The sequence below is a fragment of the Barbus barbus genome (assembly GCF_936440315.1).
Source record: "Barbus barbus genome assembly, chromosome: 24".
NCBI lineage: Eukaryota > Metazoa > Chordata > Actinopteri > Cypriniformes > Cyprinidae > Barbus > Barbus barbus.
Genome location: NC_136752.1, coordinates 11885093 through 11909883, shown reverse-complemented (window position 1 = coordinate 11909883; position 24791 = coordinate 11885093). Strand labels below are relative to the sequence as shown.

The 24791-nt window shown below is 36.5% G+C and overlaps 1 protein-coding gene across 1 annotated transcript; it reads right to left on the bottom strand.

Moving 5' to 3' along the window:
• Window positions 1-2065: 2065 nt before the first annotated feature.
• Window positions 2066-19205, bottom strand: opn7a (opsin 7, group member a; the record flags this gene model as incomplete). Its single annotated transcript, XM_079375570.1, has 5 exons — window positions 2066-2728; window positions 3973-4307; window positions 4575-4702; window positions 7821-7983; window positions 19121-19205. The coding sequence occupies 5 exons, from the start codon at window positions 19203-19205 to the stop codon at window positions 2066-2068; spliced, it is 1374 nt and encodes a 457-aa protein (XP_079231696.1).
• Between the last annotated feature and the right edge of the window lie 5586 nt (window positions 19206-24791).

The following is a 24791-nucleotide window of genomic DNA, read 5'->3' as shown; positions in this document are numbered from 1 at the left end:
ATGTTAATCCCACATTGTTGGTGTCAAATGTGTACATTATGAAATGATGCAGTGTTAGAATATTCACATGCTTTGGAAACACAGCGGCTGCATCTAAAAGCTGAGAAATGCTTCTGTTGAAGGATACATTCCAAGGTAGGAAGGCATCAAGGTACATCCAAATCCAGTGTTAGCTTTCTACCATGTCTCCTGAAATGCCTTTACCTGGTTGATTTTTGAAAGCAGCATTGTTGTATCCTTCACTGCTTTTGACATCCCACAAACCTGTGCATTTGATTCTGTTACAGTTAAAAGGATAGATCACCCACAATGAAAATTCTGTTATTAATTACACACCCTCATGTTGTTCCAAACCCGTAAAACCTTCGTTCATCTTCTGAATGCCAATTAAGATATTTTATTTGATGAAATCCGAGAGCTCTCTAGAAAAGAAGTTACGGTTAAAGCTTGGAGTTATACGGTGTTCTGGCTTTTTATTTTTTACTGATCATTATTCCTGCTTGCTGGCATTCACATAATCCACAATTCGTTCTTTTAGGTTAAGCTATTTCATTCAAGTCAATATAAAAGCAATTATGCTATGTCTAGCATTCTTTTACGCTACTGAGCATAGCAAACAAATTGTTTGTAAAATGGTCACACGTTTTAATTTTAGTCTGCTTGTTACAGTAAAAAAAAAAAAAACATTAATACAGTCACATTACTATATGCAATAGCATATGAGATATCCCATGATCACTAGATTTTACACAGGTGTCACTGTAACGAATTTGTAAATGGTGATCAGCAACCAAATATTGATAATGTGGAAGTTACTGCCTTTTGCCTTGGTGTGAATTCTCACTTTTTGCAGACAATGCAAAAGCAGAGTACAGTAACTTTAAAGTAGGGGTAAAAATCTAATTTGAGCCCAACATTTTTTAATGTAGATAATTTTCATTACTAAAAAATCTAATTGCCAAATTTCCAGTGTCCTACCTATAATTAATTTGGCTGGACAAATAAAAAACTTTTTTCATTTGTCATTTTTCTCAGTTTCACACTCTGGCGAGTTAAGGTCTTTTGCCTTTGTAAGCCAGTATTCTCCTCCGTATCAGTCTTTGACGCGTCTTCTCGACAGCACCACAAAGCATGCGTATATTCTCGTAGCTTCATAAAATGAAGGTTGAACCACTGATGTCATATGAACTATTTTAACAATGTCCTTACTACCTTTCTGGGCCTTGAATGTGGTAGTTCCTTTGCTGTCTATGCAGGGTCATCAAAAATATCTTCATTTGTGTTCCGAAACTGAATGAAGCTCTTACGGTTTTGGAATGACATGAGGGTGAGTAATTAATGACAGAGTTTTCATTTTTGGGTGAAATATCCCTTTAAGCTAAAAAATAAAAGTGCCATGTGAAAATTGGTGGTAAGTCTATGTGTAAATGTAGGTTTATAACCAAATTTTTCCACTTTTGATGTAATCACTAGCAAGACATTAGCCTTGTAATAATTAAATATTCACTTAGTTATAGTCAAAGCTCTCTCTAATTTGTTTTCAATCATTAAACCGTTATGCTGCCTGAGAAGTCTGTCCAAAATCAGTTTCGTGACATACCTTCATGCACAAACTCTGCCTGCAAAGTCATTGCCTGATAAGGCAGCAAGGCATTAAGTCAGCTGTCTAAGCTTTTGGACACAGCCAGGGTGTTGTATAAATGAAAAACGGACAGAAAACATGTAACGAAGAGAGTGTCAAAGAATGCATATGTATTCATTCCCTCAGCAGGTAGCTAAAACGTGTGTAACACCCATTTAAAAATACAATTAGTTAAAAAAAACAACACCAATATTGTGTCAGTTGTTCATAAGAATCCTTTTGTTACAAAAAATAACTTTAAAAAACAATCATTGCACTCCATTACAGACAAATGAACACACACAATACTTTGTTCGGAAAGTCATTTGTTGTCAGAGTCTTAAATGAGGCATATAAGAAAGTCTATTTACTCCCCTCTGAGACAAGTAAATACACACACGCACCGCATGCGTATAAACACACACTCATGTATAGGCTCACGTGTTACGGTTTGGCGTATTTGGCAGCTTTGCTGTGAGCAGGCACCGTTTCCAAAGTGATCTCCAGACTGTCAATCTCAGAACATTTCCGCCCCCTCACAATCACCCTTACAGACTTCTTACACTTCATTGACTGGCTCTTTGGTTTACGTTCTTTTATCGCTTTAAGTTCTTGCTCTGGCTCCGGCTCCAATTCGGGTTCAGTACTGTCCTGTAGAGACAACTGCACAGTGTTCACGTTGACGGGACAGCGGCGTGGGTAATGCTTAAACTGCTCAAACGGGTCGTTGCACCTCTCACAAGGGCAATGAAACAGGCCTACAGGCCCCCCCATTGATTCTGAGATGGATTGGCCTCGTCGCCGTAGGGGCCGCAAACTAAGGGCTAGCGATGGGCGGTAGCTCCAGTGGGGAAAACACTGGCACAGGCAGTAGTGCATGCAAACCCCCCGCAGGGAGCGCATGTACTTACAGAGGAGGTGGCGGAAGTTGGGCTTGAGCAAGAGGTAGATGAGAGGGTTATAAAGTGTGGAGGATTTGGCAAAAACTGCAGGGATGGCGAAGGCCATGGGCGGGATGTCCTCAAAATGGCCAAACGCCGCCCACATGGACACAAGTGCATATGGACTCCATGCAGCGAAGAATCCTATACACACCGCCACACTCAGCTGGAGATAGACAGAGAAAGAGCATGACAGAGGCATCATGCAGGACTTCATGAAGACCATCATGGTATATCAGTTTTAACATTACGAAAGGAGTTAGGAGTGCATGTTGAGCTCATGTTGGCCGTAACTCTTAACTCTCTAACTCTAATATTTTAGTTATATATTTGAAGAGTTCATATGCAAAAGCCTCTTAGTGCTGTCGGAAATTTTCATCTAAAATGAGGATTTTTAGCAGGCTCCTATGTTTATATTCAGTTATTTCACTTTGATTGCATAGAAAAGGACCTATACATTGCCATTAGAGTAAAATTACTGAATCTTAACAGTGTTCAGATTTTGCATCTGAACTCTTCATTTCTTACTGTTCAAAAGTTTGGGTCTGTAAGAATTTCTCTTTTATTGAGAGAAATTCATACTTTTTATTCAGCAAGAACACACTTAATTGATCATAAAGGACAGCACAGACTTTTACCTTTGTCAAGCTTTTGCATTACTTTTATACAATATGGTATCATTATACAATATGCTATTATTATGTAATATAGACTCGATATAGACATATTGAAAAATGTGTATATTTTATAAAATATATACTACAATATTTTATAATCAAAATCTTTTCTAATCTTGACAAAACAAATATCGTTGGAAGGTCTGAGTCTCCAGATTCCATATTTGGTGGTTATTTTGTAATAGAAGTAATATTGTGACAGAAATTTGTGACAAGAAAATGCATAAAAAAATTCAATGGAGTTTGAGTGTCACTCTGTGGCTATTTTTGGTAGTGGCTAAATAAAATCTCATAGGAACCTCCATTTTTGTAATACCAAATTCAAATTCGGAACATAACTTAGATAAACACATGGCTTTGATTGTATAGCAATTTTAGATCTCAAAATATTTAGTAAAATATTTATTTTATATAAAATCAAAATACTACAGTACAATTTCTTTACAATAAACATCTACAACTTTCGTACACTGATTTTTTGAAAGCAATAATCTGCTGTATGTTTTCATTAAAATGACACCAACCTTATGTCTGTATTCCAAAAGCGCTCATGAATTACTATGATTTAAGTTCGGATAGTGCATTTTCATGCCATGTTCAGAAAGGGGATTTAAAATAATATATGATATGTTTGAATTTTTCTCATCAACACAAATGTAATTTTCATTGCTGTTTTAAAATTGACTAAATTTAAAGGATATGTTTGTCAAAAGACAAAAAATGAACACCGCACCTTCACTATGATGGCCTGGATGTTGCCCATGCGCGTCTGTGCTGAGATGTGCTGCTCCACCGCTCTGCGGGACTCTCGGACCGTGAGCAGTATGCGTGTGTAGGAGACAATAATGATGCCACACGGCAGCAGGTAGCAGGCAATGAAGAGCACGGAGGTGTAGGAGCGGGCGACTGAGTCGCGATTGGACCAGGCCCAGTCGATACAGCAGGCTGTGCCATAGGGTTCAGGGCCATACTGCCCCCAGTGGGCGAGGGGGGAGCATGCAAACACAAGTGCATAGGCCCATGCGCATGCTATTAACACACGACCGTGCTCATAAGTGAACCTGTTACCTACAGATAAACACAAACAATTTAAAGACAGTAAAAATATAATGTAATTTTATTTAGTGACATTTTATGAGCGAATCAATAAATCGTTAATTCTGTCGACTAATTCATGCAGGAACAAAACAAGTGACTGTTTAAATGAGGGAGTCATTGAATTACTCTCTCAATCAAACCAATAGTGATTCATTCAGGAAATTCTAAATAGAAGCATTTCTACTTGTGGACTTTTGGACTGTATTTAACATGAAAATAATATATAATGTAGCGTACCATGAAGTGGATAGCAGACTTTGAGGCAGCAAACAGTGCTGAGTATAGTGAGAGTGGCCAGAGAGCAGATTCCAAACAAAACACCACAGAAGGCATAGATCACACACACTGTTGTTCCATAAAGCCATCTGCAAACAGAAACAGCACTCAATAAGAAAAAGCAAGATCAAAGGATCTTTAGTGGTTCTTTGCAAAGTAGTCCGTCTTAATATGCATTCTTTATATTTAATAACAGCCTTCTTCATTTGTGCTAATATACTACAGTCCCCTCCAAAAGTATTGGAACAGTAAATAAAAAAATTGCTCTGTTGGCTGTGGAGTCAAGACATTTGCAAATATGATTAAAAATGAATATGAGAAAACACTACAGAATGTCACATTTTATTATTAACCGTTTCAACACATACATGTTTTACCAAATAAAAAGAACAGCACTTTTAGAGTTCATCCCACTCATTGATGTGAGCATAAGTATTGGGACAGTTGAACATAAGGCAGATATAAAAGATTAAAAGCTATTATTTAGTTGCAGATCCCTTGCGCACAATCACAGCAGTGAGTCTGTGACCCATAGACATCACCAGACTCTTGGTCTCATCCTTTGAAAGACTTTTCCCAGCCTTTAATGCAGCCAATTCCAATTATTGCTTGTTTTGGGCAGTTTCTGCCTTTACTCTCCTCTTCAGCTGGTGAAATTCATGTTCAATTGGATTTAAATCTGGAGATTGACTTGGGCAATCTAAGACTTTACATTTATTTGCCCTAATAAATTCCTTGATTGAACTGGCAGGGTGTTTTGGGTCATTGTCCTGATGCAATATGAAGCACTGCCCAATGAATCTGGTGGCATTTTCTTGAATATTAGTTGGCAAGATGGTTTTGTACCCTTCCAAATTCATTCTGCTACTGTCATCATACATTAAGTCATCAGTAAAGTTGAGAGGGCCTGTTCCAGAGGCAGCCATGCATGCCCATGCCATGACACCCCCTCCACCATGCTTTACAGATGAGGCTGTATGCTTGGGATCATTTGCAGTTCCCTTTTTTTCTCCACATTTTTTTGCTTTCCTGTCACTTAGATAAAGGTTCATCTTTGTCTCATCGGTCCATAAACACAGTTCCAAAACTCTTCTGGCTCACCTTTGTGCTTTTTTGCAAACTCCAATCTTGCCTTTTTATTTTTGGTGCTGGTTGGTGGTTTGTATCTTGCTGTGTAGCATCTGTAATTCTGTATCAAAGTCTCCTGAGGACAGTAGATTGTCAGAGCATCACCCCAGCTTTCTGGAAGTTGTTGGTGATTTTACAGACACGTCTTTTAGGGTTCATTTTCACAGCTTTTATGATTTGTCTGTCATCAACTACTGTTGTTTTCTCAGCCGATCAGGTAGTTGTTGGTTGCTGGTGGTTTCCAAACTCGTGATTTCTCCATGCCCTTTGTTTTTGCTACAGCTCTAATTGACTTCCTCTTTTCTTTTAGCATCCAAATTGTTTGCTTTTCTCTCAAAGTCAGCTCCCTCATCTTCATCCTGGTTTGTGTGTGTCATCATCGATTGCAGGATTCAGAATGCAGAAGTAATGGATATAACTGATACAAACCATTCCCTGCTTTTAATATCTGAAGAATTAATGCAACAGGACACAGCTGATCACTTAGAAAGACCTGTGAGGCAACTGTTCCAATACTTATGTTCACATCAGATAGAGGGATGAAACTCTAAAAGTGCTGAACTTCTTAGCTGATAAAACATCTATTTGTTGAATCACCCAATAATAAAATGTGACATTCTGTAGTTTTTTCTCATATTCAGCTTTTAATCATATTTGTAAATGTCTTGACTCCACAGCCAACACAGCAATTTTGTCTTTACTGTTCCAAAACTTTTGGAGGGCACCGTATATATTAAGAAAAAGCAAGGCAATTTTATTTATTTCATACAGAGTGGTAATTCAAATTGCTTTACATAACTATGATAAGGATAAATAAAAATAAAAGCTTAAAATCATAAGAATAAGAAATAATACTCATAAGAAATAAAAAGCATATAAAGACAATAAAAACATAACAAAATAGCACATTCAAATGTTTATAATATAACAAAAGATGTATTTAAATGACCATTAACTGCACAAGCCCAAGAATATATAATTTCTGAAATAGTATTCCTGTTCCTCAACTGGTTTTTAACAGCTACAAGATAAAGGCTCTACTTCCTTAAAAAATAATAATAATAAAAATAAAAAACATAATTGGATAAAAAACATAAATCTGTGAAATACATTAATGCGAATAACATAGACTGAATAGGAAAACTGAAATTTGTAAATGCATAAACAAGAGTACATTGCAAACGTGTCGAATATTGTTTGTTTTATTATTCACATATCCACATGAGATGAATTAGTGCCAAAATATCATAAGAGTTTGATTAGATACACATCTAATCTTCAACAACAAAAGATAAGGTTAGCAAGTTTAAAAGCCTATTTATTCTGATATGCACAATTATATGATTATTTGTGTATTTTCCACTGTCTTGAACGCCTACAAATGTGTGAAAAAGCATTTCAAGGGCCTCCGTAAAAAGAAATTCTCCCTTGTAAAGGATTCAGATATTCCTTGGGTTTGTTTGTGGCTGTTACCTGATATCCATCATTCAGACAAATAGAGAAAGACTTAAATAAGGAACAAAATCTTGTTTACACATCTATGACTTGCGGTATATTTCAGATGCAGCATGAAGTCACACAAGTGACTGCAATGGTCATTCTTAACCACAATCTGAAGTAAAGGACAGTTTAACCTTGATGGCTGTGGTTTGGATTTATGTGCAAGATGTGCTCTAGCTGTGACACAATAGTCGCTCAGTGCAAAAGAAGCCATTGGATTCGGCCTGTCTCCTACATTCTTTCCATGTCTCCACACATCATCATTATCTCTGCGTTTACAGGCCGGTTTGCTCTTGATGGTGCACTGAACTGAATTGTGTGTGTGCCTTGTTTAGGATATTATGAACCAGTTTGCCTGGGAAACATGATAAGCTGAAGCGAAGTGACAGCTAAGTATGTGTATACAGGATGCAGAGAGATAGAAAGAGAAAGAAAGAAAAATCAACCTACAGACTCAAGACAAACCAATATAAAAAATGTAGGGTTCTCATTGAATCTCATTGAAACAGGGTGCTACTGTTGCAGTTACACTGCAGGACTGCCTAGAGTCCTTTTAGAGTTTTTATTTCTTTGTGGTACCTGTGTGCGAGGCTTGAGGTGACTGCGAGGGGGTAGAGGCTGAGGGTCATGCCCAAGTCACTGATGGCCAGGTTTATAATGAAGAACTCGGCCGGTTTTAAGAGGTTCTTCTTCTTGTAGGACACATACAGCAGCATACTGTTTCCACAGAGTGAACAAACACCTGCAAAACCAAAACTGTAAGATGAATTTGTGGTATGATGAGGTGATAAATTCCACAAGATCGTTTCTGAAGGTTCATTTTTCATCCACCAACATACCATAACTGAACCACCCTCTCATTCATAAATTCTTGATAAAAGTATAACATTTGCAGAAAAGATATTTGGCAGTGCAGTCTGTAGTCCCAAAAAGCTGGAAGAGAATTAGCATTTTGTAGTGATGGCTTCCCTAAGGAGTTTTTAGAAAGGCAGGTTTTGATTTATTAGTAAAATAAAAGTAGACTTTCGAGCTTATTCTACTATATAAATAACACATACTTCAAACATGAGTTTTGAAACAGCTGAAACTATACTTTGACTTTGTGTTTGTTATGCCTCTTGGACTTAAGCTAATGACTTGAAACAAGCCATCTTCTCACAGGACTGATGTGTGGAAAATCAAAGACATTGGGTGTATGGTGAACGTCACCTGACCATCAGCTTGTTGGAGAAAGTGTTAAAGGGGTCATCAGATGGAAAATTCACTTTACAAGTTTTTTGAACATAAATGTGTGTTGGAATTGTGTGTACACATCCATCCTGTAATGATAAAAATCCACCCAGTGTTTTTTTTTTGTTTTTTTTTTTAATCCCTATTTTAAAATCCCCCTTCTCAAATCAGGTTGTTCTGAGATTCCGGTCAGAATAACCTAGTTCTGCACAGGCCACTCCCACGATAATTGATTGACAAGACCGTTTTACCTTAGACCCCTTCTGAATGAGCTGAGAGCTGTCTATCATTGTGTCGACTCCAGAGCAGGGGAAGACAAGAATGTCTCTGATTGAGCGATTGAAGTGTTTAGTTGTTGGATGTAATAATGAATATAGCAATCGTCATTTACTCCCAACATCTGAGCCGCTATGGACTTTTAAGGCCATCAGCGAACCCCAATTTTATCAGTCATTAATGTAATTGGAAACAAGGTACATCTGAATCCTTTGAACATGTCACACTCTATCTAGAGACCTTCCTTAGACACCAGGTTGAGCTAAAATGGCATCTAAAAGTTGTAGCTGATGGTAAGTTTTTGTGTAAATACATGTTTTTGACCAACTTTTCATTCATAGTTTGTTGTATTTTGTTACAAATTACAAAAACGCAATCCAAAAAGAAGAAAAAAAAAAAAACATAATTTCATGTCTAGCAAGGTAGGCTATATTGTAGTAACAGTAGCAGTGTACTTTGACTAATTTCTGCCTCAGAAGTCTGTCTGAAATCAGTTTCGTGAGGCCAATGCTGACTGCAAAATCACTGCTTGATAGCACCACAAAGCAACAAGTCAAAAGCTTTCAAAAGCAACCAGTAAGTGATAATTGTACTTCATACGGACATTCTATGAAAGTTCTTGTATGAAAGTGTCTAGATGGAATTTTACAGAATTTATTCAAAGATATGGCAGAATTTTCCACAGGGCACTTATTAGTGTCACACATGGCTTGAAAACGGAAAAAACCTCACTCCGAGCAGAATTGATATTTGAACATTTCTGTTCCGGAATTCCTCTGTATTATTACGTTCCGAAACCAGTTCGAGTAGAAAAAATACCGTTTAATAACGTTATTTAAAAACAATAATAATAATATTAATTTATTTGCCAATAATAATAATAGCTAATAATAAAGTACAGCGTTTTCTTTACTCAAAAAATCTTTACCCTATAGTTTTATTCTGTTTTCTCCATTCACAGAAGTGCTACAGGTGCATGTGATCTGTTGAATCCATCTTACACTATCTTCTATATTATATAGACTTGATTCGAGGCTCTAAGCCTTAAAACCTGACATTTACTTGCAAAACATGCAAAACAATTTGAAGTAATATTCACTTTTAGGTTTCAGTATTATTAAATCGGCTTCAGAATGGACAACACAACACATTTATGATTTATGAAATTATAATGGAAATTCTATAATAAATGTACAACCCGATTTCCGGAAATGTTGGGATGTTTTTTAAATTTGAATAAAATGAAAACTAAAAGAATTTCAAATCACATGAGCCAATATTTTATTCACAATAGAACATAGATAACATAATAAATGTTTAAAATGTTTAAGAAATTTTACAATTTTATGCACAAAATTAGTTCATTTCTAATTTGATGCCTGGTACAGGTCTCAAAATAGTTGGGATGGGGACATGTTTACCATGGTGTAGCATCTCCTCTTCTTTTCAAAACAGTTTGAAGACGTCTGGGCATCAAGGTTATGAGTTTCTGGAGTTTTTGTGTTGGAATTTGGTCCCATTTTTGTCTGATATAGGTTTCCAGCTGCTGAAGAGTTCGTGGGCATCTTTGACATTTTTTTTGTTTAATGGTGTGCCAAATGTTCTCTATAGGTGAAAGATCTGGACTGCAGGCAGGGCAATTCAGCACCCGGACTCTTCTATTACGAAGCCATGCTGTTGCAATAGCAGCAGTATGTGGTTTTGCATTGTCCTGCTGAAATACACAAGGTCTTCCCTGAAATAAACGTAATCTGGAGGGGAGCATATGTAGGGCTGTCGCGATAGCCGCAATATCGCAATACCGCACTATTGATAAGCATAACCGCAGAGGAATGCAACAACCGCAATATTTTTGTGTTTTCTTTTTCGTAAGGTTACAGCCTTCTCGTTTTACACTTTGTGCATGTGTACTGAATATTAGTAATGATAACAATGTGTACCATGCTGATTTGTACAGAAGCTCAGTAAATTTGTGCTTAACATGCCTAAATAGACAGCGAATGAGAAAGACATTGACTGATCGCGTGCGATTACCTGCGTCTGTATATTTGTGAAAACCATAGGTGAAAACAGGTTGTCATGACCAAGGAAAGCGAAATCTGTCTTAGCATCGACACATTGCTGGTCAGCTGAGCCTTTAAAAGTGGTGCTCAATGTTAAAATGATTTCAACAGCGTGTTTCAGCAGTTTCTCTCTTTGAATGAATCAGCGTTTTTGAACGTGTAGTGGAATGAATGGTTTAAAGACTCACTCAAAGACAGTCTCTTGCCGCCACCTTGTGGCAAAATAATGAAACTGCACTGACTGACAGCCCGTCTAGAACACGCAGGTGAAATATCAACAGCAAAAGTATCTTGTCAGTCATATTCGCGGATCAGAACTAACTGTTATATATATACCGCATACCGCTCTATTGAGCCACTCAAAATTACCGCAAGGGAAATTCCTTCACCGTGACAGCCCTAAGCATATGTTGCTCAAAAACTTTTATATACTTTTCAGCATTCATAGTGCCTCCCAAAATATGCAAGCTGCCCATACTGTATGTGTTTATGCACCCCCATACTATCAGAGATGCTGGCTTTTGAACTGAACGCTGATGACACGCTGGAAGGTCTCCTTCCTCTTTAGCCCGGAGGACACAGCGTCCATGATTTCCAACAAGAATGTCAAATTTGGACTCGTCTGACCATAGAACACTTTTCCACTTTGAAACAGTCCATTTCAAATGAGCCTTGCCCACAGGACACGATGGCGCTTCTGGACCATGCTCACATATGGCTTGCTTTTTGCATGATAGAGTTTTAGTTGGCAGATGGCACAGCAGATTGTGTTTACAGACAGTGGTTTCTGGAAGTATTCCTGGGCCCATTTAGTAATGTCAATGACAGAATCATGCCGATGAGTGATGCAGTGTCGTCTGAGGGCCCGAAGACCACGGGCATCTAACAAAGGTCTTCGGCCTTGTCACTTACGCACAAAGATTTCTCCAGTTTCTCTGAATCTTTTGATGAAGTTATGCACTGTAGATGATGAGAGTTGGAAAGCCTTTGCATTATGGCGTTTAGGAATGTTGTTTTTAAAGTAATCCACAATCTTTTTACACACTCTTTCACAAATTGGCGGGCCTCTGCTCATCTTTTCTTCTAAGAGACTCTGCCTCTCTAAGACATCCCTTTTATAGCTAATCATGTTACAGACCTGATGTCAATTAACTTAATTAGTTGCTAGATGTTCTCCCAGCTGAATATTTTCAAAATGTATTGCTTTTTCACCCCTTTGTTGCCCCTGTGCTAATTTCCTTGAGACCTGTAGCAGGCATCAAATTTGAAATGAGCTCATTTAGTGGATAAAAGTGTAACATTTCTCAGTTTAAACATTTGTTATGTTCTCCGTGTTCTATTGTGAATAAAATATTGGGTCATGTGATTTGAAAGTCTTTTAGTTTTCATTATATTCAAATTTAAAAAACGACTCAACATTTCCAGATTTCAGGTTGTGTATTTAGTCTATTAAGCAGCCTGACAGAAATTTTCAGAACAATCTCCCTTTATATCACAAGCCTTATATACTGTCAGAAAATCTCATCAAATTTACACTGATAGTGCCTAAGCTTCAGATGTGTTGTGAGACCTTCTGAAACGGAACAGCACACACAAATTAGATTAGATTAGATTAGATTAGATTCAACTTTATTGTCATTTATGCAGAGTACAAGTACAGAGCTAATGAAATGCAGTTAGCATCTAACCAGAAGTGCAAGAATATAATGTTTTATATACATATAAGTGCAGAGTAAATGAAGATATGATTTACAGAATGTACAGTGGAATTGCTATATACAGTATTGAGCAGAGTATATACAGAATATAAATAGGAATGCAATGTAGGGATTGTATGTACATTATGAACAGAGCAATGTGGGATTATATACATTATGAACAGCAGAAACGTGAGAACAGTGGTAATAAATAAATAAATACAGCTGGATGAGTGTGTGCAAGTATTGATAGAACAATGTATTCTATGCAAAATAGCAGTAGTGCAATATTTTATAGAAATAGTTTACTGTGCTTGTACAGTAACAACTTCAGACAGTTTATATTGTAATAACTTTAACAATGTGCAGTCTGTGCAAAATATGAGTAGTGCAAATGCATGTGTGTAAAGTACTGTGACCAGTGCAGTAATAATAAGCAGGTGCAGGAGTTAGATTAGTGGTGTGGCGCTCAAATGAAGGCTAAGACATTGCTTTAATACTTTATAACAGGGCTGTCTAAACTCGGTCCTGGAGGGCCGGTATCCTGCAGAGTTTAGCTCCAACCCTAATTAAACACACCCGAAGCAGCTAATCAAGCTCTTACTAGGCATACTAGAAACTTCCAGGCAGGTGTGTTGAGGCAAGTTGGAGCTAAACTCTGCAGGATACCGGCCCTCCAGTACTGAGTTTGGAAAGCCCTGCTTTATAATGATCAACCTAAGCTTTAATGCGTGTAACACTGCCATCTCTTCTGTTCTGTCATCAATAAAATATAACTGACAAAATTCCCATGTACAGGGATCATGTATACAAACCTGACAGGGTGTCAAGGTGTATTTCAGACTGACTGTACATTATCCGTCTTGGTACATGGCTTCTCACCAAATAAATAAATGGAAATTAAATATTGATTTTTCGAAGGATTTTGTGTTACTTGAAAAATATCTAAAACAGATATGCACAAACTAAGAACCACTGATTCTCATCTACATTGTATGCATATATATATATATGTGTGTGTGTGTGTGTGTGTGTGTATGTATATATACTGTGTGTGTATGTGTGTATATATATATATATATATATATATATATATATATATATATATATATATATATATACTTTTTTTTTTTTTTTTTTGCTATTTTCTTTTTCAGAGGTAAGTCAATAATTACATTTTTAACAATATTTAAAATGTAATTTCTGAGATTTGTTGTATTTTGAATCCGATTTCTCTTCGTAAAAGGCAAAAAGATTATCATACTGATTTTAAAGTTAAGGATTCATTAGTTTGAAAATACATTGAACCAAAAACTTTCATAACATCTTAGTTGATAATTCAGTATACTTTATTTTTGATAAAACATCCCATGTTTCGGTAGTGACAGCACTTTTTCGGTAGTGACAGTAATGTCTTGGGAAGCAACCACATCACATTACAGAATTTTAACTCACATACTAAAACACTAATAAAACATACTAAAATACAACAATTTGTATAATTGTACTAAAAGTTTGCCCTGCTCTTCCGTGGAGTGATGAGCACAATGTAAACTATTAGGAAAGGTGATTTGCAAAGATAAAAAAAAAACCTTTTACTCACTTCTGTAGATGAAGCTGGATCACAAATGATTCGTGCAAACATAGACGCATTTAGGCAGATTGGAGATCGGTGCAATCCCTTCAAAACAAATGTAACGTTAATTCTCTGCGTTTTCAGCGGCTCAGATGTCGGGAGTAAATAACGACTGCTATGTTCATTATTACTTCCAACAACAAAACGCCTCAATCGCTTAAATGGAGACATCTTGTTTTCCCCTGCTCCGGAGTCAACACAGTGGAGGACAGCTCTCAGCTCACTCGGTTTAAGGTAAGACAGCCTTGTCAATCAACTATCATGGAAGCGGTCTGACCAGAACTGCGTCATTCTGACAGGAATCTCAGAACAGACTGATTTGAGAAAGGGGATTTTAAAATGGGGATTAAAAAAAAAAAAAAACACTGGGTGGATTTTAATCATCATTCCTGTAAAGTGAATTTTGCATCCCATGACCCCTTTAAGTTCCATATCAGTTACAATATATTACTACTTACCTATAAGGCCCTTAATGGTTTAGCTCCTGCTTACCTAACTAGTCTTCTATCTCACTACAATCCATCATGCTACCTTCACGCAAAACTCTGGACTTCTGGTAGTACCTAGGATAGCAAAGTCCACTAAAGGAGGTAGAGCTTTTTCACATTTGCCACCCAAACTCTGGAATAGCCTTCCTGATAACATTCAGGGATCAGACACACTTTCTTGGTTTAAATCTAGATTAAAGACACATCTCTTTAGCCAAGCATCCATATAATGCATCTCATAATCTTGTACTGAAGTTATATCTGATCAAATGCACATTATTATTCTTTAGCTTGGGTTGAACAAATAATTTTTGCTTGGTTGAAACAGCAACTATGCTAATTATGTCTCTATTTGTTTCTCTGTTTCTGCCACGGGGTAAATAGGAACACAAGCTTCAGTCTGGATCCAACACTTAAAAGATCTGAGATGACGGAACACCTGAGAAAAGATGATGCCAACCCCTCAGAGGACCTCAGATGATGCCAACCCTGAAACAACACATAGAGCTACCAAATTTTGCTATAGGTTTGATTGCAACATATAATCATTGCTGTTAATTGTGTTCATCGTCTGTTTGATTAACTGATGTCTGTCATTAACTGATTTTTACCGTACATTTCTCCCATATGTACATCAACTTGACAGTCACCACTGATAAGCTACTACTAAATATATAGTAGAAACTTAATTTCTTGTAAAGCTGCTTTGCAACGATTTATATAGTGAAAAGCACTATATAAACAAACTTGAATTGAATTGAATTCAAATATACAGTTCAGCAGCCAGTGTATACAAATATTTGATGGTTTAATGGTGTGAGTGCAAATCAGAATCAAGTATTCCACCGAACCATGTATGTAATGAGGTGCTAATCTATCCATCTTTATATAAACAACAGTCTTATCTCACTGAAAGGAAGAGAAAGACAGGCAACAAGAGTGAATAAAAGAGACAGAAGAGAGACAGAATAAAGGAGAAGGTCAGTGCTCTCTATGTCGAATTGTAAAAGCCAATTAGCATTTGGCACACAAGTGTTCTGGCACTCAATCCACCTCCATTGTTTCTGCACCTAACACATCAGTAATTATGATGCTGAAAGTGAACACTTTCATCAACCACATGTCTAATTATTTGAATCACGCAGCAACAACCTATATGCAAGGAACCATAATCGAAAATAACAAATAAATAAATAAGACCAAGGAGGATTGTAAGATGTTCTATAGTGCTCCACGGACAGTTTGTTTCACTTAAATAATTAATAAACACTGCAGAGATCCACAGTGCATTTGAAATGAAACATTATAACACTACAGCCTTTTCTATCAAAACAAACTGAGGGCAGCACACGAAAACCAATCTGAGCACGAAAAATGCTTACTTGTGTTCAAGCTTTGTGTACAGGCCTATAGGCATTACCTTCAGTTCAAGCATTCATCAAAGAGAAAGAATGTTTGCATAGATCTTTGTTAGAAGGAGAATGAATGTCAGAGTTTAAATCACATATGATACACACACACACAGCCAACACAGAGTATGCAGCATATACACGCAAGGTCAAAACCGCAAAAACTTTGATGCAGGAAAGCAGCTTCAAATTTCTTTTTCAAAACTACCATATGTTATAGCTTTACAGTCAGTCCACTCTCTGTTTATGAAAAAGGTTATTTAGAAGATCCTTTATCTGTGTGTGTGTGTGTGTGTGTGTGTGTGTGTGTAGTTTGCGTGTGATGTGGGAAACAGCAAAGTACTTTACTGTGGATCATATATATATATTGCCATTTATTTGGACTGCTGAATTTGTTTTAAAAGTCGACTAAAAGACACTAAAATAATCATAATAATGTTTTGAGTGTATTAAAACTGTAGGTTTCTAAATAAAATAAAATAATATAAAAAGTAATATACACTACATTTGGTCACCTTTGATGACGACGCAGAATTTTCAGCAGCTATTATTCCATCCTTGAGATTTTTTAGCTGCTTAATTATTAATAATGGTTCTTATTCATGCTGAAAACAGGTTTTTGCTGCATAATAATTTTGTGGAAACCATAACACATTTTGTTGGGGTTCTTTGATGAACAGAAAGCTGAATGAATAGCATTTATTTGAAATATAAATCTTGTAAGATTATAAATGTCTTTACTGTCACTTTTGATCAATTTATTGTCATTGTTGCTTAAAAGTTTTTTTTTTTTTATGCAAGTGTGTCATTATTTCCACAAAAATAGACTCACAACTGGAGTAATGGCTGCTGAAAATTAAGCGTTGCCATCACATATAAATTAGATTTTAAAATATATTAAAAAAGAAAACAGTTATTTTAAATTGCAACATTTCATAATATTAATGTTTTTACTGTTTTTCTTTTTTTTTATCAAACATATGCAGCCTTGATGAGAGATTTCTTTCAAAAACATAAAAAAAGGTCATTATTCCAAACTTTTGGCTAGTGGTGTAGCTAAATATTATAAACGAAACACATTTTTGCTGAGTGGGAACAGAAGCTATTTATTTATATATTTTCTGGTAAGTTCATTATCTCATAATATCCATTGGAGTTAGAATCTTTTGTTTCTCTACATATACAGTCAAGCCAAAAAAATTATTCAGACACCTTCAACATTTCTCACATTATCACAGTTTATTTGCTATAATTTAGAAAATGGTAGTAAAATATGACAAGAACTCCGAGTTAAACTGTGTGAGTACAAATTCATCTCGATAATGTCAGATATCTTTTTTAATGATATATTTAATTACAATCAACCAAAAATTAATCAGCTGTTAAATTTAAGTACAAAATTAGATAATATCAATTTAGGTCAACCAATTACCAAGCAATGCACTTCCAAATTAATAGTTCAAATTAAAATGAAAAATTAATTAAGATAACAGGAGAAAACACAACAAATGAAACATAAACAATACCGACAAGGAACAGACAGGAACACTGGGCTTAAATGCTAAAGAACTGCAATCAAGGAAAAATTAACAACCAAGAAAAATTATGAAGGTAGATCAGTAGCAAAACTCGAGAGCTTGTTGATCTGAATGTGACAACTTGTCATATTAACATTCGTATTTGTAAGTTGAAGTTTACACTCACAGCTCTGATCTGAAAAGCTGAATCTTTCGATTTGCACACACAGTTCATTGGTCAGGCATCGACCAATAAAATGTCTTCGTTCGCAGCCCCGCCCCCAAGTGCACAGGTGAGTTTTGCTACAGGAATACCGCAAAAGGAATAGCAAAAGTCAAAGCGCTAAGATTTGAAGTTGTACTGCCAGATCTGAGAGGTTGTAAGTGCTGACCTGAGGCTTTACAGCGAAACTGAAGTAAAGCGCAAAAGTACACGTTTGTGTGTGTCATTTTGTTTATGTGAATGCCATTCTTCACATGTGTAACTATTAATCTGCAACTTCGACTTATTGTCTGTGTGTGCAAATCGAAAGATTCAGCTTTTCAGATCAGAGCTGTGAGTGCAAATTTCAACTTACAAATACGAATGTTAATATGACAAGTTCTCACATTCAGATCAACAAGCTCTCGAGTTTTGCTACTGATCTACCTTCATAAAAAATAACCAAAAAACTCAAGGCAAGGTAAGGCAAACGGGAAGAGAAAACTAAACGAGAACAGAACATAACAATATACACTTGACAATAAACACATGGGCAGATGCATCATGGCCCATAACCAATTTTCATATTGAAAAATTGAATTTGAGGCTACACATACAATAAAAAAAGAAAAATCAGCAGAAAAAAAGCTTCTGCTTGAGTGACTGATTGAATAATTCAGTTTAGACAGTTGGCTAGATCAATAAATGTGCACTGCGCATGAGAGTTTTAGTGAGGGTCATGGGTGCCACCCCTCACAACCGCATCGTCGGCACTTAAAGTAATCAAAAAGGCACATAAAAACAGCAAGTGAATTATTGCTGGCAGCATACTGCATTTGGTAAGACAAAAGCAATGATCATGACAGTATCTGTAACATTCAGTATAACCGATATCAGACATCTGTGTATATGTGCCATTTATTCAGTACTATGTGTATGTTGCCTTGTTGCAAATTGCTTTGTGTTCAAATTGCAATCAGATTGTACAAACGGCGTCAATTCCACAGGCTTGTTTGCGCCATTATTTGATTTGCTAAATTCTTCCTTCTAAGTGAATTATCCCAACAAACTCGCAATCATAAACCTAATCTGTATCCCTTACTATCACCTGCATGTGTTTAACAAACACACACCTTAAAAAAAACATCAAAAAGCATTGGAGCTATAAATACTGAGAATGCAGAACTGTACACCTGTGAACTTTTGTTAAGATCAGAGCACAGTGGAGTCAACATTTGCTTTCAGTGCTAGATGTGTACTGCATGTGGATTAAATAGAAGCTAACAGAAAACCTGTAATTCTGTTATGGTTCATAGAACATAGCTGATGAGAATGCAGATGAAAAAAATTCTTGCTCTTACCAAAAAGAGAGTAAACCACGCCCACTGTGATGTCAGCAGCCACTGGGATGTTAGACTGGAAGGTACTGTTGTCCAGTCCTCGCATCTAGAACACACAGAGAAATAGAGAGATCAATAATAATAATAATAATAATAATAAATACTCAAGTTCACACACTTACAAATATGTCAGCAGTACTTTATTATATAGTCCTGTTCTATATGTATATACTATGTTATAATAATAATTACAATAGCTGGGTTATAACTGGTAATAGCCCTAACCTTAACCCATGTAGTTACATATATTGCCAGTACGTTCTTAGGTAAGTACACTACAGGTGTACATACTGTAAAATGAAGTGTTACCACATGTCTGTCTCAGAAGACATATTATGGCTTTATAATGAATTGCCTCAATATTCTTTGAGTACATTTTGATGTATCTGGGAATGAGTCATGCAACGGTGCCATTTGTGTCCCCATGACTTACTACTGATATAATTTACAGGATATTTAGTCTCATTATTTAATGGATTTGACTGGGTGAATAAAAGAAGAAAAAAAATCTAAATTAAAACATTAGTATTTTTTTAAATGTTAACCAATTTGCATATCTTTGTCCATTATAAAATATTTTTAAAAAATTAATGCTAACCTTTATATATTGCTTTTATTGAAATTAATATATAAAGCTTTCAGTGTCTATGTAAATGCTTTATTCATTTCTAAGGTCTGAAAAGACTTTTTTGTCTCAGCACATCTATTTAACTAAATAGCCCAAAGCTCAATCACAGCATATAATGCAAGCTTTGCCAAGGTCAGGATCCTGGAGAATCCACAAAGTGAAAAATAAATGTGTAAATAAAGCATCATGCCAAATGCATTCATGTAAACACAATTGACCTTAGTCAGAGTAGACAGTATATTGAATTTTATACAGATGAAACAAGGCTGTGCAGGACAGACTGCAGTCTTTACAGTGGTACGTTTTGCATAAAGTTACCAGTTCACATAATTTTCAAAACACACAACTTTCAAAAGTGTTTTATGTATTTTCTGTCACTCAGTTTCTTTGGAAAGATGTTTTGTCAACTGAAAAATTTGCATATTGTTAAACTACAATATAAATCCATTGAACACACAGTAGTTCTGTAGCCGTTTCTGCCATGGAATAAAAACATTTTTTTATTAGGTAATTAAAAAAAGTACCATATATTTTTTATCCCGTGGCGGAAACAAGTTTCCATATGCTACCCTAACTATAAAGGCCTATTAAAGTTGTTATTCACAGACTTGGTATTAATTCCAACATGTTCACGAGAGAAGTATCTGGTTTATGAATAAGTCAAATTTTTGAATCAACTGATCAGTCCCTCAAAACCAGTCCGAATTCAATAAAACACGACAGATTCATTTTTTTGTGAGCTGTTCCTTTAACCTGTTTGGGAACAGAGTTACAGACAGAGTGAGAGGGAGTTGCATGAATGTCTATATGTGAAAATCTGCTGACATAATACAGCTATCCTTCAATTGCTCAGTCATTTCAGAAATCATATAGGCATCCTTCAGAGTAAACCCATTTTCAGTAAATCTGGAGCACGTAATACATTTTTTCTCAGAATTTGTATGCGAAATGTGCAAGTATTTCCTCTAATAGCCTGCCGGCTTTGCTGAGATCTAACAGCTGTTTATTATTCTTAAAAACTGTGTATATAGCCTTTAACATTCATTAGGCTAATTGCCAGGCTCTTTAAATCACATCTGTATAAATATTCCATCTCTCTCCCTCTTTTTTCTCCCTACTTCCTTACCTACTTCTCTCGAACGCACACATGCAGCATACTGATCAGCAGTGGAGCTAAAGGCTGAGTCTGCACACTCAAACACCTCCAGAGAGTGATAATCCCAGACCTGCTCTGCGTTATTCTATGTAAATCCATTTTATGAGTAAAACAGCTTTAATGTTTATATATATATATAAGATGTAGGATATGAGAGACCGAATCAGACAAATTTAAGATTGGATCAGAACATCGAAACCTGAGGAGCCGAAATTCCACAAAGGCCCAAGAAAACAGGACAACGTCATAAATCTGTCCAGATCCTAGCGCCAGCCCGTCTGAAGAAAGCTTAACCAGCAAGCCTCTTTCACAAAAAAGCTTGCAAAAGACAAAAGAATACTTATTAATAAGTCCAACACAAGAAGGAGATCGTCAAATTTGGGGCAAGTAATCAAGACTGATGGTCAAAGAGATGGCCGGCACATGTAAATCTGTGATAGAAATCACGAGCCACAGACTCTCTTGGGTGGGTCTTCCCCCACCCAAGACAAAGAACCAGACTGAAATTCCTTCCAAACCCCTTTTGACCTTTTTGTTCTCCATAGAACTACACAGACACTTTCTTTTTCATATGCACCTAAAATCATCCTAAAAGGACATTTCTATGCACAACCCCATATTATGTATGTAACCCACACACTAGACTATCATGTTTTAAGCACATATTATGTATGTCTTTTTAATAGCTATTGAATGACTTTAAGGGTTATTCGTGTTTGGTGTGTATGAGTTTGACAATTCTAGCTTGAAAGGTTTCTTCCAATTGATTCTTTGTCAAATGTATCATATTCTGGTTATAGAAATCACATCCAAAAATATACTTTGCAAGAGTGTGTAAAATTCAGGCCATGTGACTGATAACATGCTGATTTATGATGGAAGGAACACCCTATTATCTGATTATCTAATTGGTCAAAACACCAGATGGGATGTGTCCAGAAGCCGAGTTTAAAAACTCAGGACACCATCAAACTCTCTCTTGTTTTCTCTTTCTCAAATCTTCTTCTTTTTTGCTTCAACTTTTGCCACCGCGTTTTTGACGCTGCTCTTTGAGCGTGCTCTGGCCTACATGCCATCTGCTACCGCAATGAGAAGAAAACCCACCTAGTCTCTTTACATCCCTTTATTCTTTTACTTTAATTTATTTTATTTTCCGTTGCGAGTTTCGTGTACTCAGTTAAGTTTTGCAGCCACGCCTCGTCTCCGAGTTCAGCTCGAGTCTGTGACCGCCTCAAAACTTCTACCAGCCACAACTCCGCATCCTAAGCCAACGTCCAAATGTTGGCTTCCCAAGACGTCACTTCAACGACTACTGAACTCTCAGCCAATCAGCAACCTCGGGAGACCCCCTTTCTGCAAAGATGACGACAAAAGGGAATCCCTTAGCAACGCAAGCAAGTAACCTCCAGGTTCTAACTGAATTGGTGCATTTAAAACAAATTTTAGCCTCACTGAGAAACTCAAAGCGAGGGTTAAATAAGTGATTGATGGTTGTTCAGGTCTATGCAATTGCACATATTGCTGTAAACTTGGGATATCACATTTTCATCCTCTTAAACTCGTCCTTTCCTTACTTTCTCTCTTTCTGCAACGTGTGAATGTGTGAATGCTTGTGTCCATGTGTTAGATTAGTTTACATGTCTTAGATTTATCAAATAAAGCCTTGTTTATATTGAAAAGAGAAGTATCTTGTGTTTTGTGCTTACAAGTTAATGTCTTAATCTGCCGACCTTGTTACTGGGCTATTAAATAGTGTTTTCACTATATGAGCTATGGCTCATCCATTGAATCGCTGCTGACTCAGTGATCAGCCGTAAAACAGTGATTCTGTTCAAATTCCCTATAAAATCATAAATGATTCCCTTTGAGCTTAATTAAACTGTTTCCCTTTAAATTACATATTATGTTTATGTTACAAAGCAAACAGACAGCTCTCCTTTAAGACAAGTTATCAACAAAAAAAAGCCGTTTTGCAAGCCATATTCTTTGAACATATTAACAATAAACAAATTCCTCATTCCAGTTTGAATTTATGAATGAGTGCATGCTGGCTGCCATTGGCGGTAAAACTTACAAATATCATCATAACATCCTGTTAAACACTCACTTCTATTCTGCCATTTTGGCATTGGCGTCTTCTCTCTCTCACACACACACACATTAATCTTTGTCGAGTCTTGAAATGTTATTACTTAGGTCAAATATTCGCTCTGCCGAAGGCTTGTAGGGGTTTGCTTTCCTTAAACCCTGTGCTAAACATAATAACTGAGTAAATGAATTAACACAACTAGATTTTCCTCTCAAAATGACTTCACTCCACACCTGTACTACAAGATTATTTAAAAATATGACAGCCTGGAGTGTTTAGTGTCTGTGATGTGCACATATCTTATATTTCTTATTAAAAAACAACTTCAGAACAGCCAAAGCACACACAGGGGGGCATGAGTTTATGAAAGCCATTTTATAACTCTCAGCTCTCATATTAAAGCAATAGAGAAAAGTGAAAATTTGCTGAAAATGTACTCACCGTCAAGCCATCCAAGAAGTAGATGTTTGTTTCTTCATCAGAACATATTTGGAGAAATTTAGCATTACATCATGCTTGTGAATGGATCCTCTGCAGTGAATGGGTACCGTCAGAATGAGTCCAAACAGCTGATACAAACAACATAATAATCCACAAGTAATCCACGTGACTCCAGTTCATAAATTAACATCTTCTAAAGTGAATTAGAAGAGAAATATGCACAGATCAAGCACTGTTTCTAAAAGAAAACAGGCCAAATAAACATTTCTAAACAAGCATGTCAGTGGATTTTGATGTGAGAGGACAATAAGGGATGGACTTTATCACTGGAGGAATGCCGTAATGATGGATTTGTTTCACACAACCACACAGCTTTTCACTTCCCATGACGTTTATTGATGGACTGGAGTGGTGTGGATTACTTGTGGATTATTGTGATTGTTTGGACTCTCATTCTGACGGCACCCATTCGCTGCAGAGGATCGATTGGTGAGCAAGTGATATAAATGCAAAATTTCTCCTAATCTGTTCTGATGAATTAACAAACTCTTCTACATTTTGGATGGCCTGAGGGTGAGTAGGCGTAATTTTTTATTTTTGGGTGAACTATTCCTATTAACCTGCTAGGGAAGATGTATGTAGGTGAGCGCAATACATATGTTAGTATTATTTAATAAAATGACAACAGGACACAAAGACAGGCAGAACTGTGTTCGCTAGCCCTACTTTGCCATGCTCTCAGCATATTAGACCAGAAAACAACTATAACTGATGTTGTCTTTAGGCTGACACCAACTAATGAATAATCAGCAGAGTTACTGGCAATGCTGACGATTCTGGTGAGCCGATGAACGCTCACAGCTCAAAGTGGCATATGTGACTCGTTGTAAACCTCTATATGAGATTACACATTCATCCAAACACACACAGACAGTGATGAATCAGAGAACGCCTCTAATTCACCTCCCGCTCCATCAGAGCTGTAAAAACCTGTAGCTGTAAGAAAATGAGGAACATTCAGTCAAACAGTCATCCATTGATTATACACACAAGGACATGAATAAACTTACGAATGTAGTGCCATTCACAAGGGAAAGTTCTGGAGTCTCAGTCTAGCAATTTGTGATTTAATAAAGGAGGGACCACGGCGCTGTCTTTTTATGGGTAGAGTCTCCTGATATGCATTCATAACTCAATCTATATGTAACCCACTCTCTACGCCGTAGAGAGATCTGAGGTGAAGTGTTCTCATTTTATTAGCAGACTGAGTACTGCACATGACAACAGTACAAACACAAATGACAAATGCAGATGGATT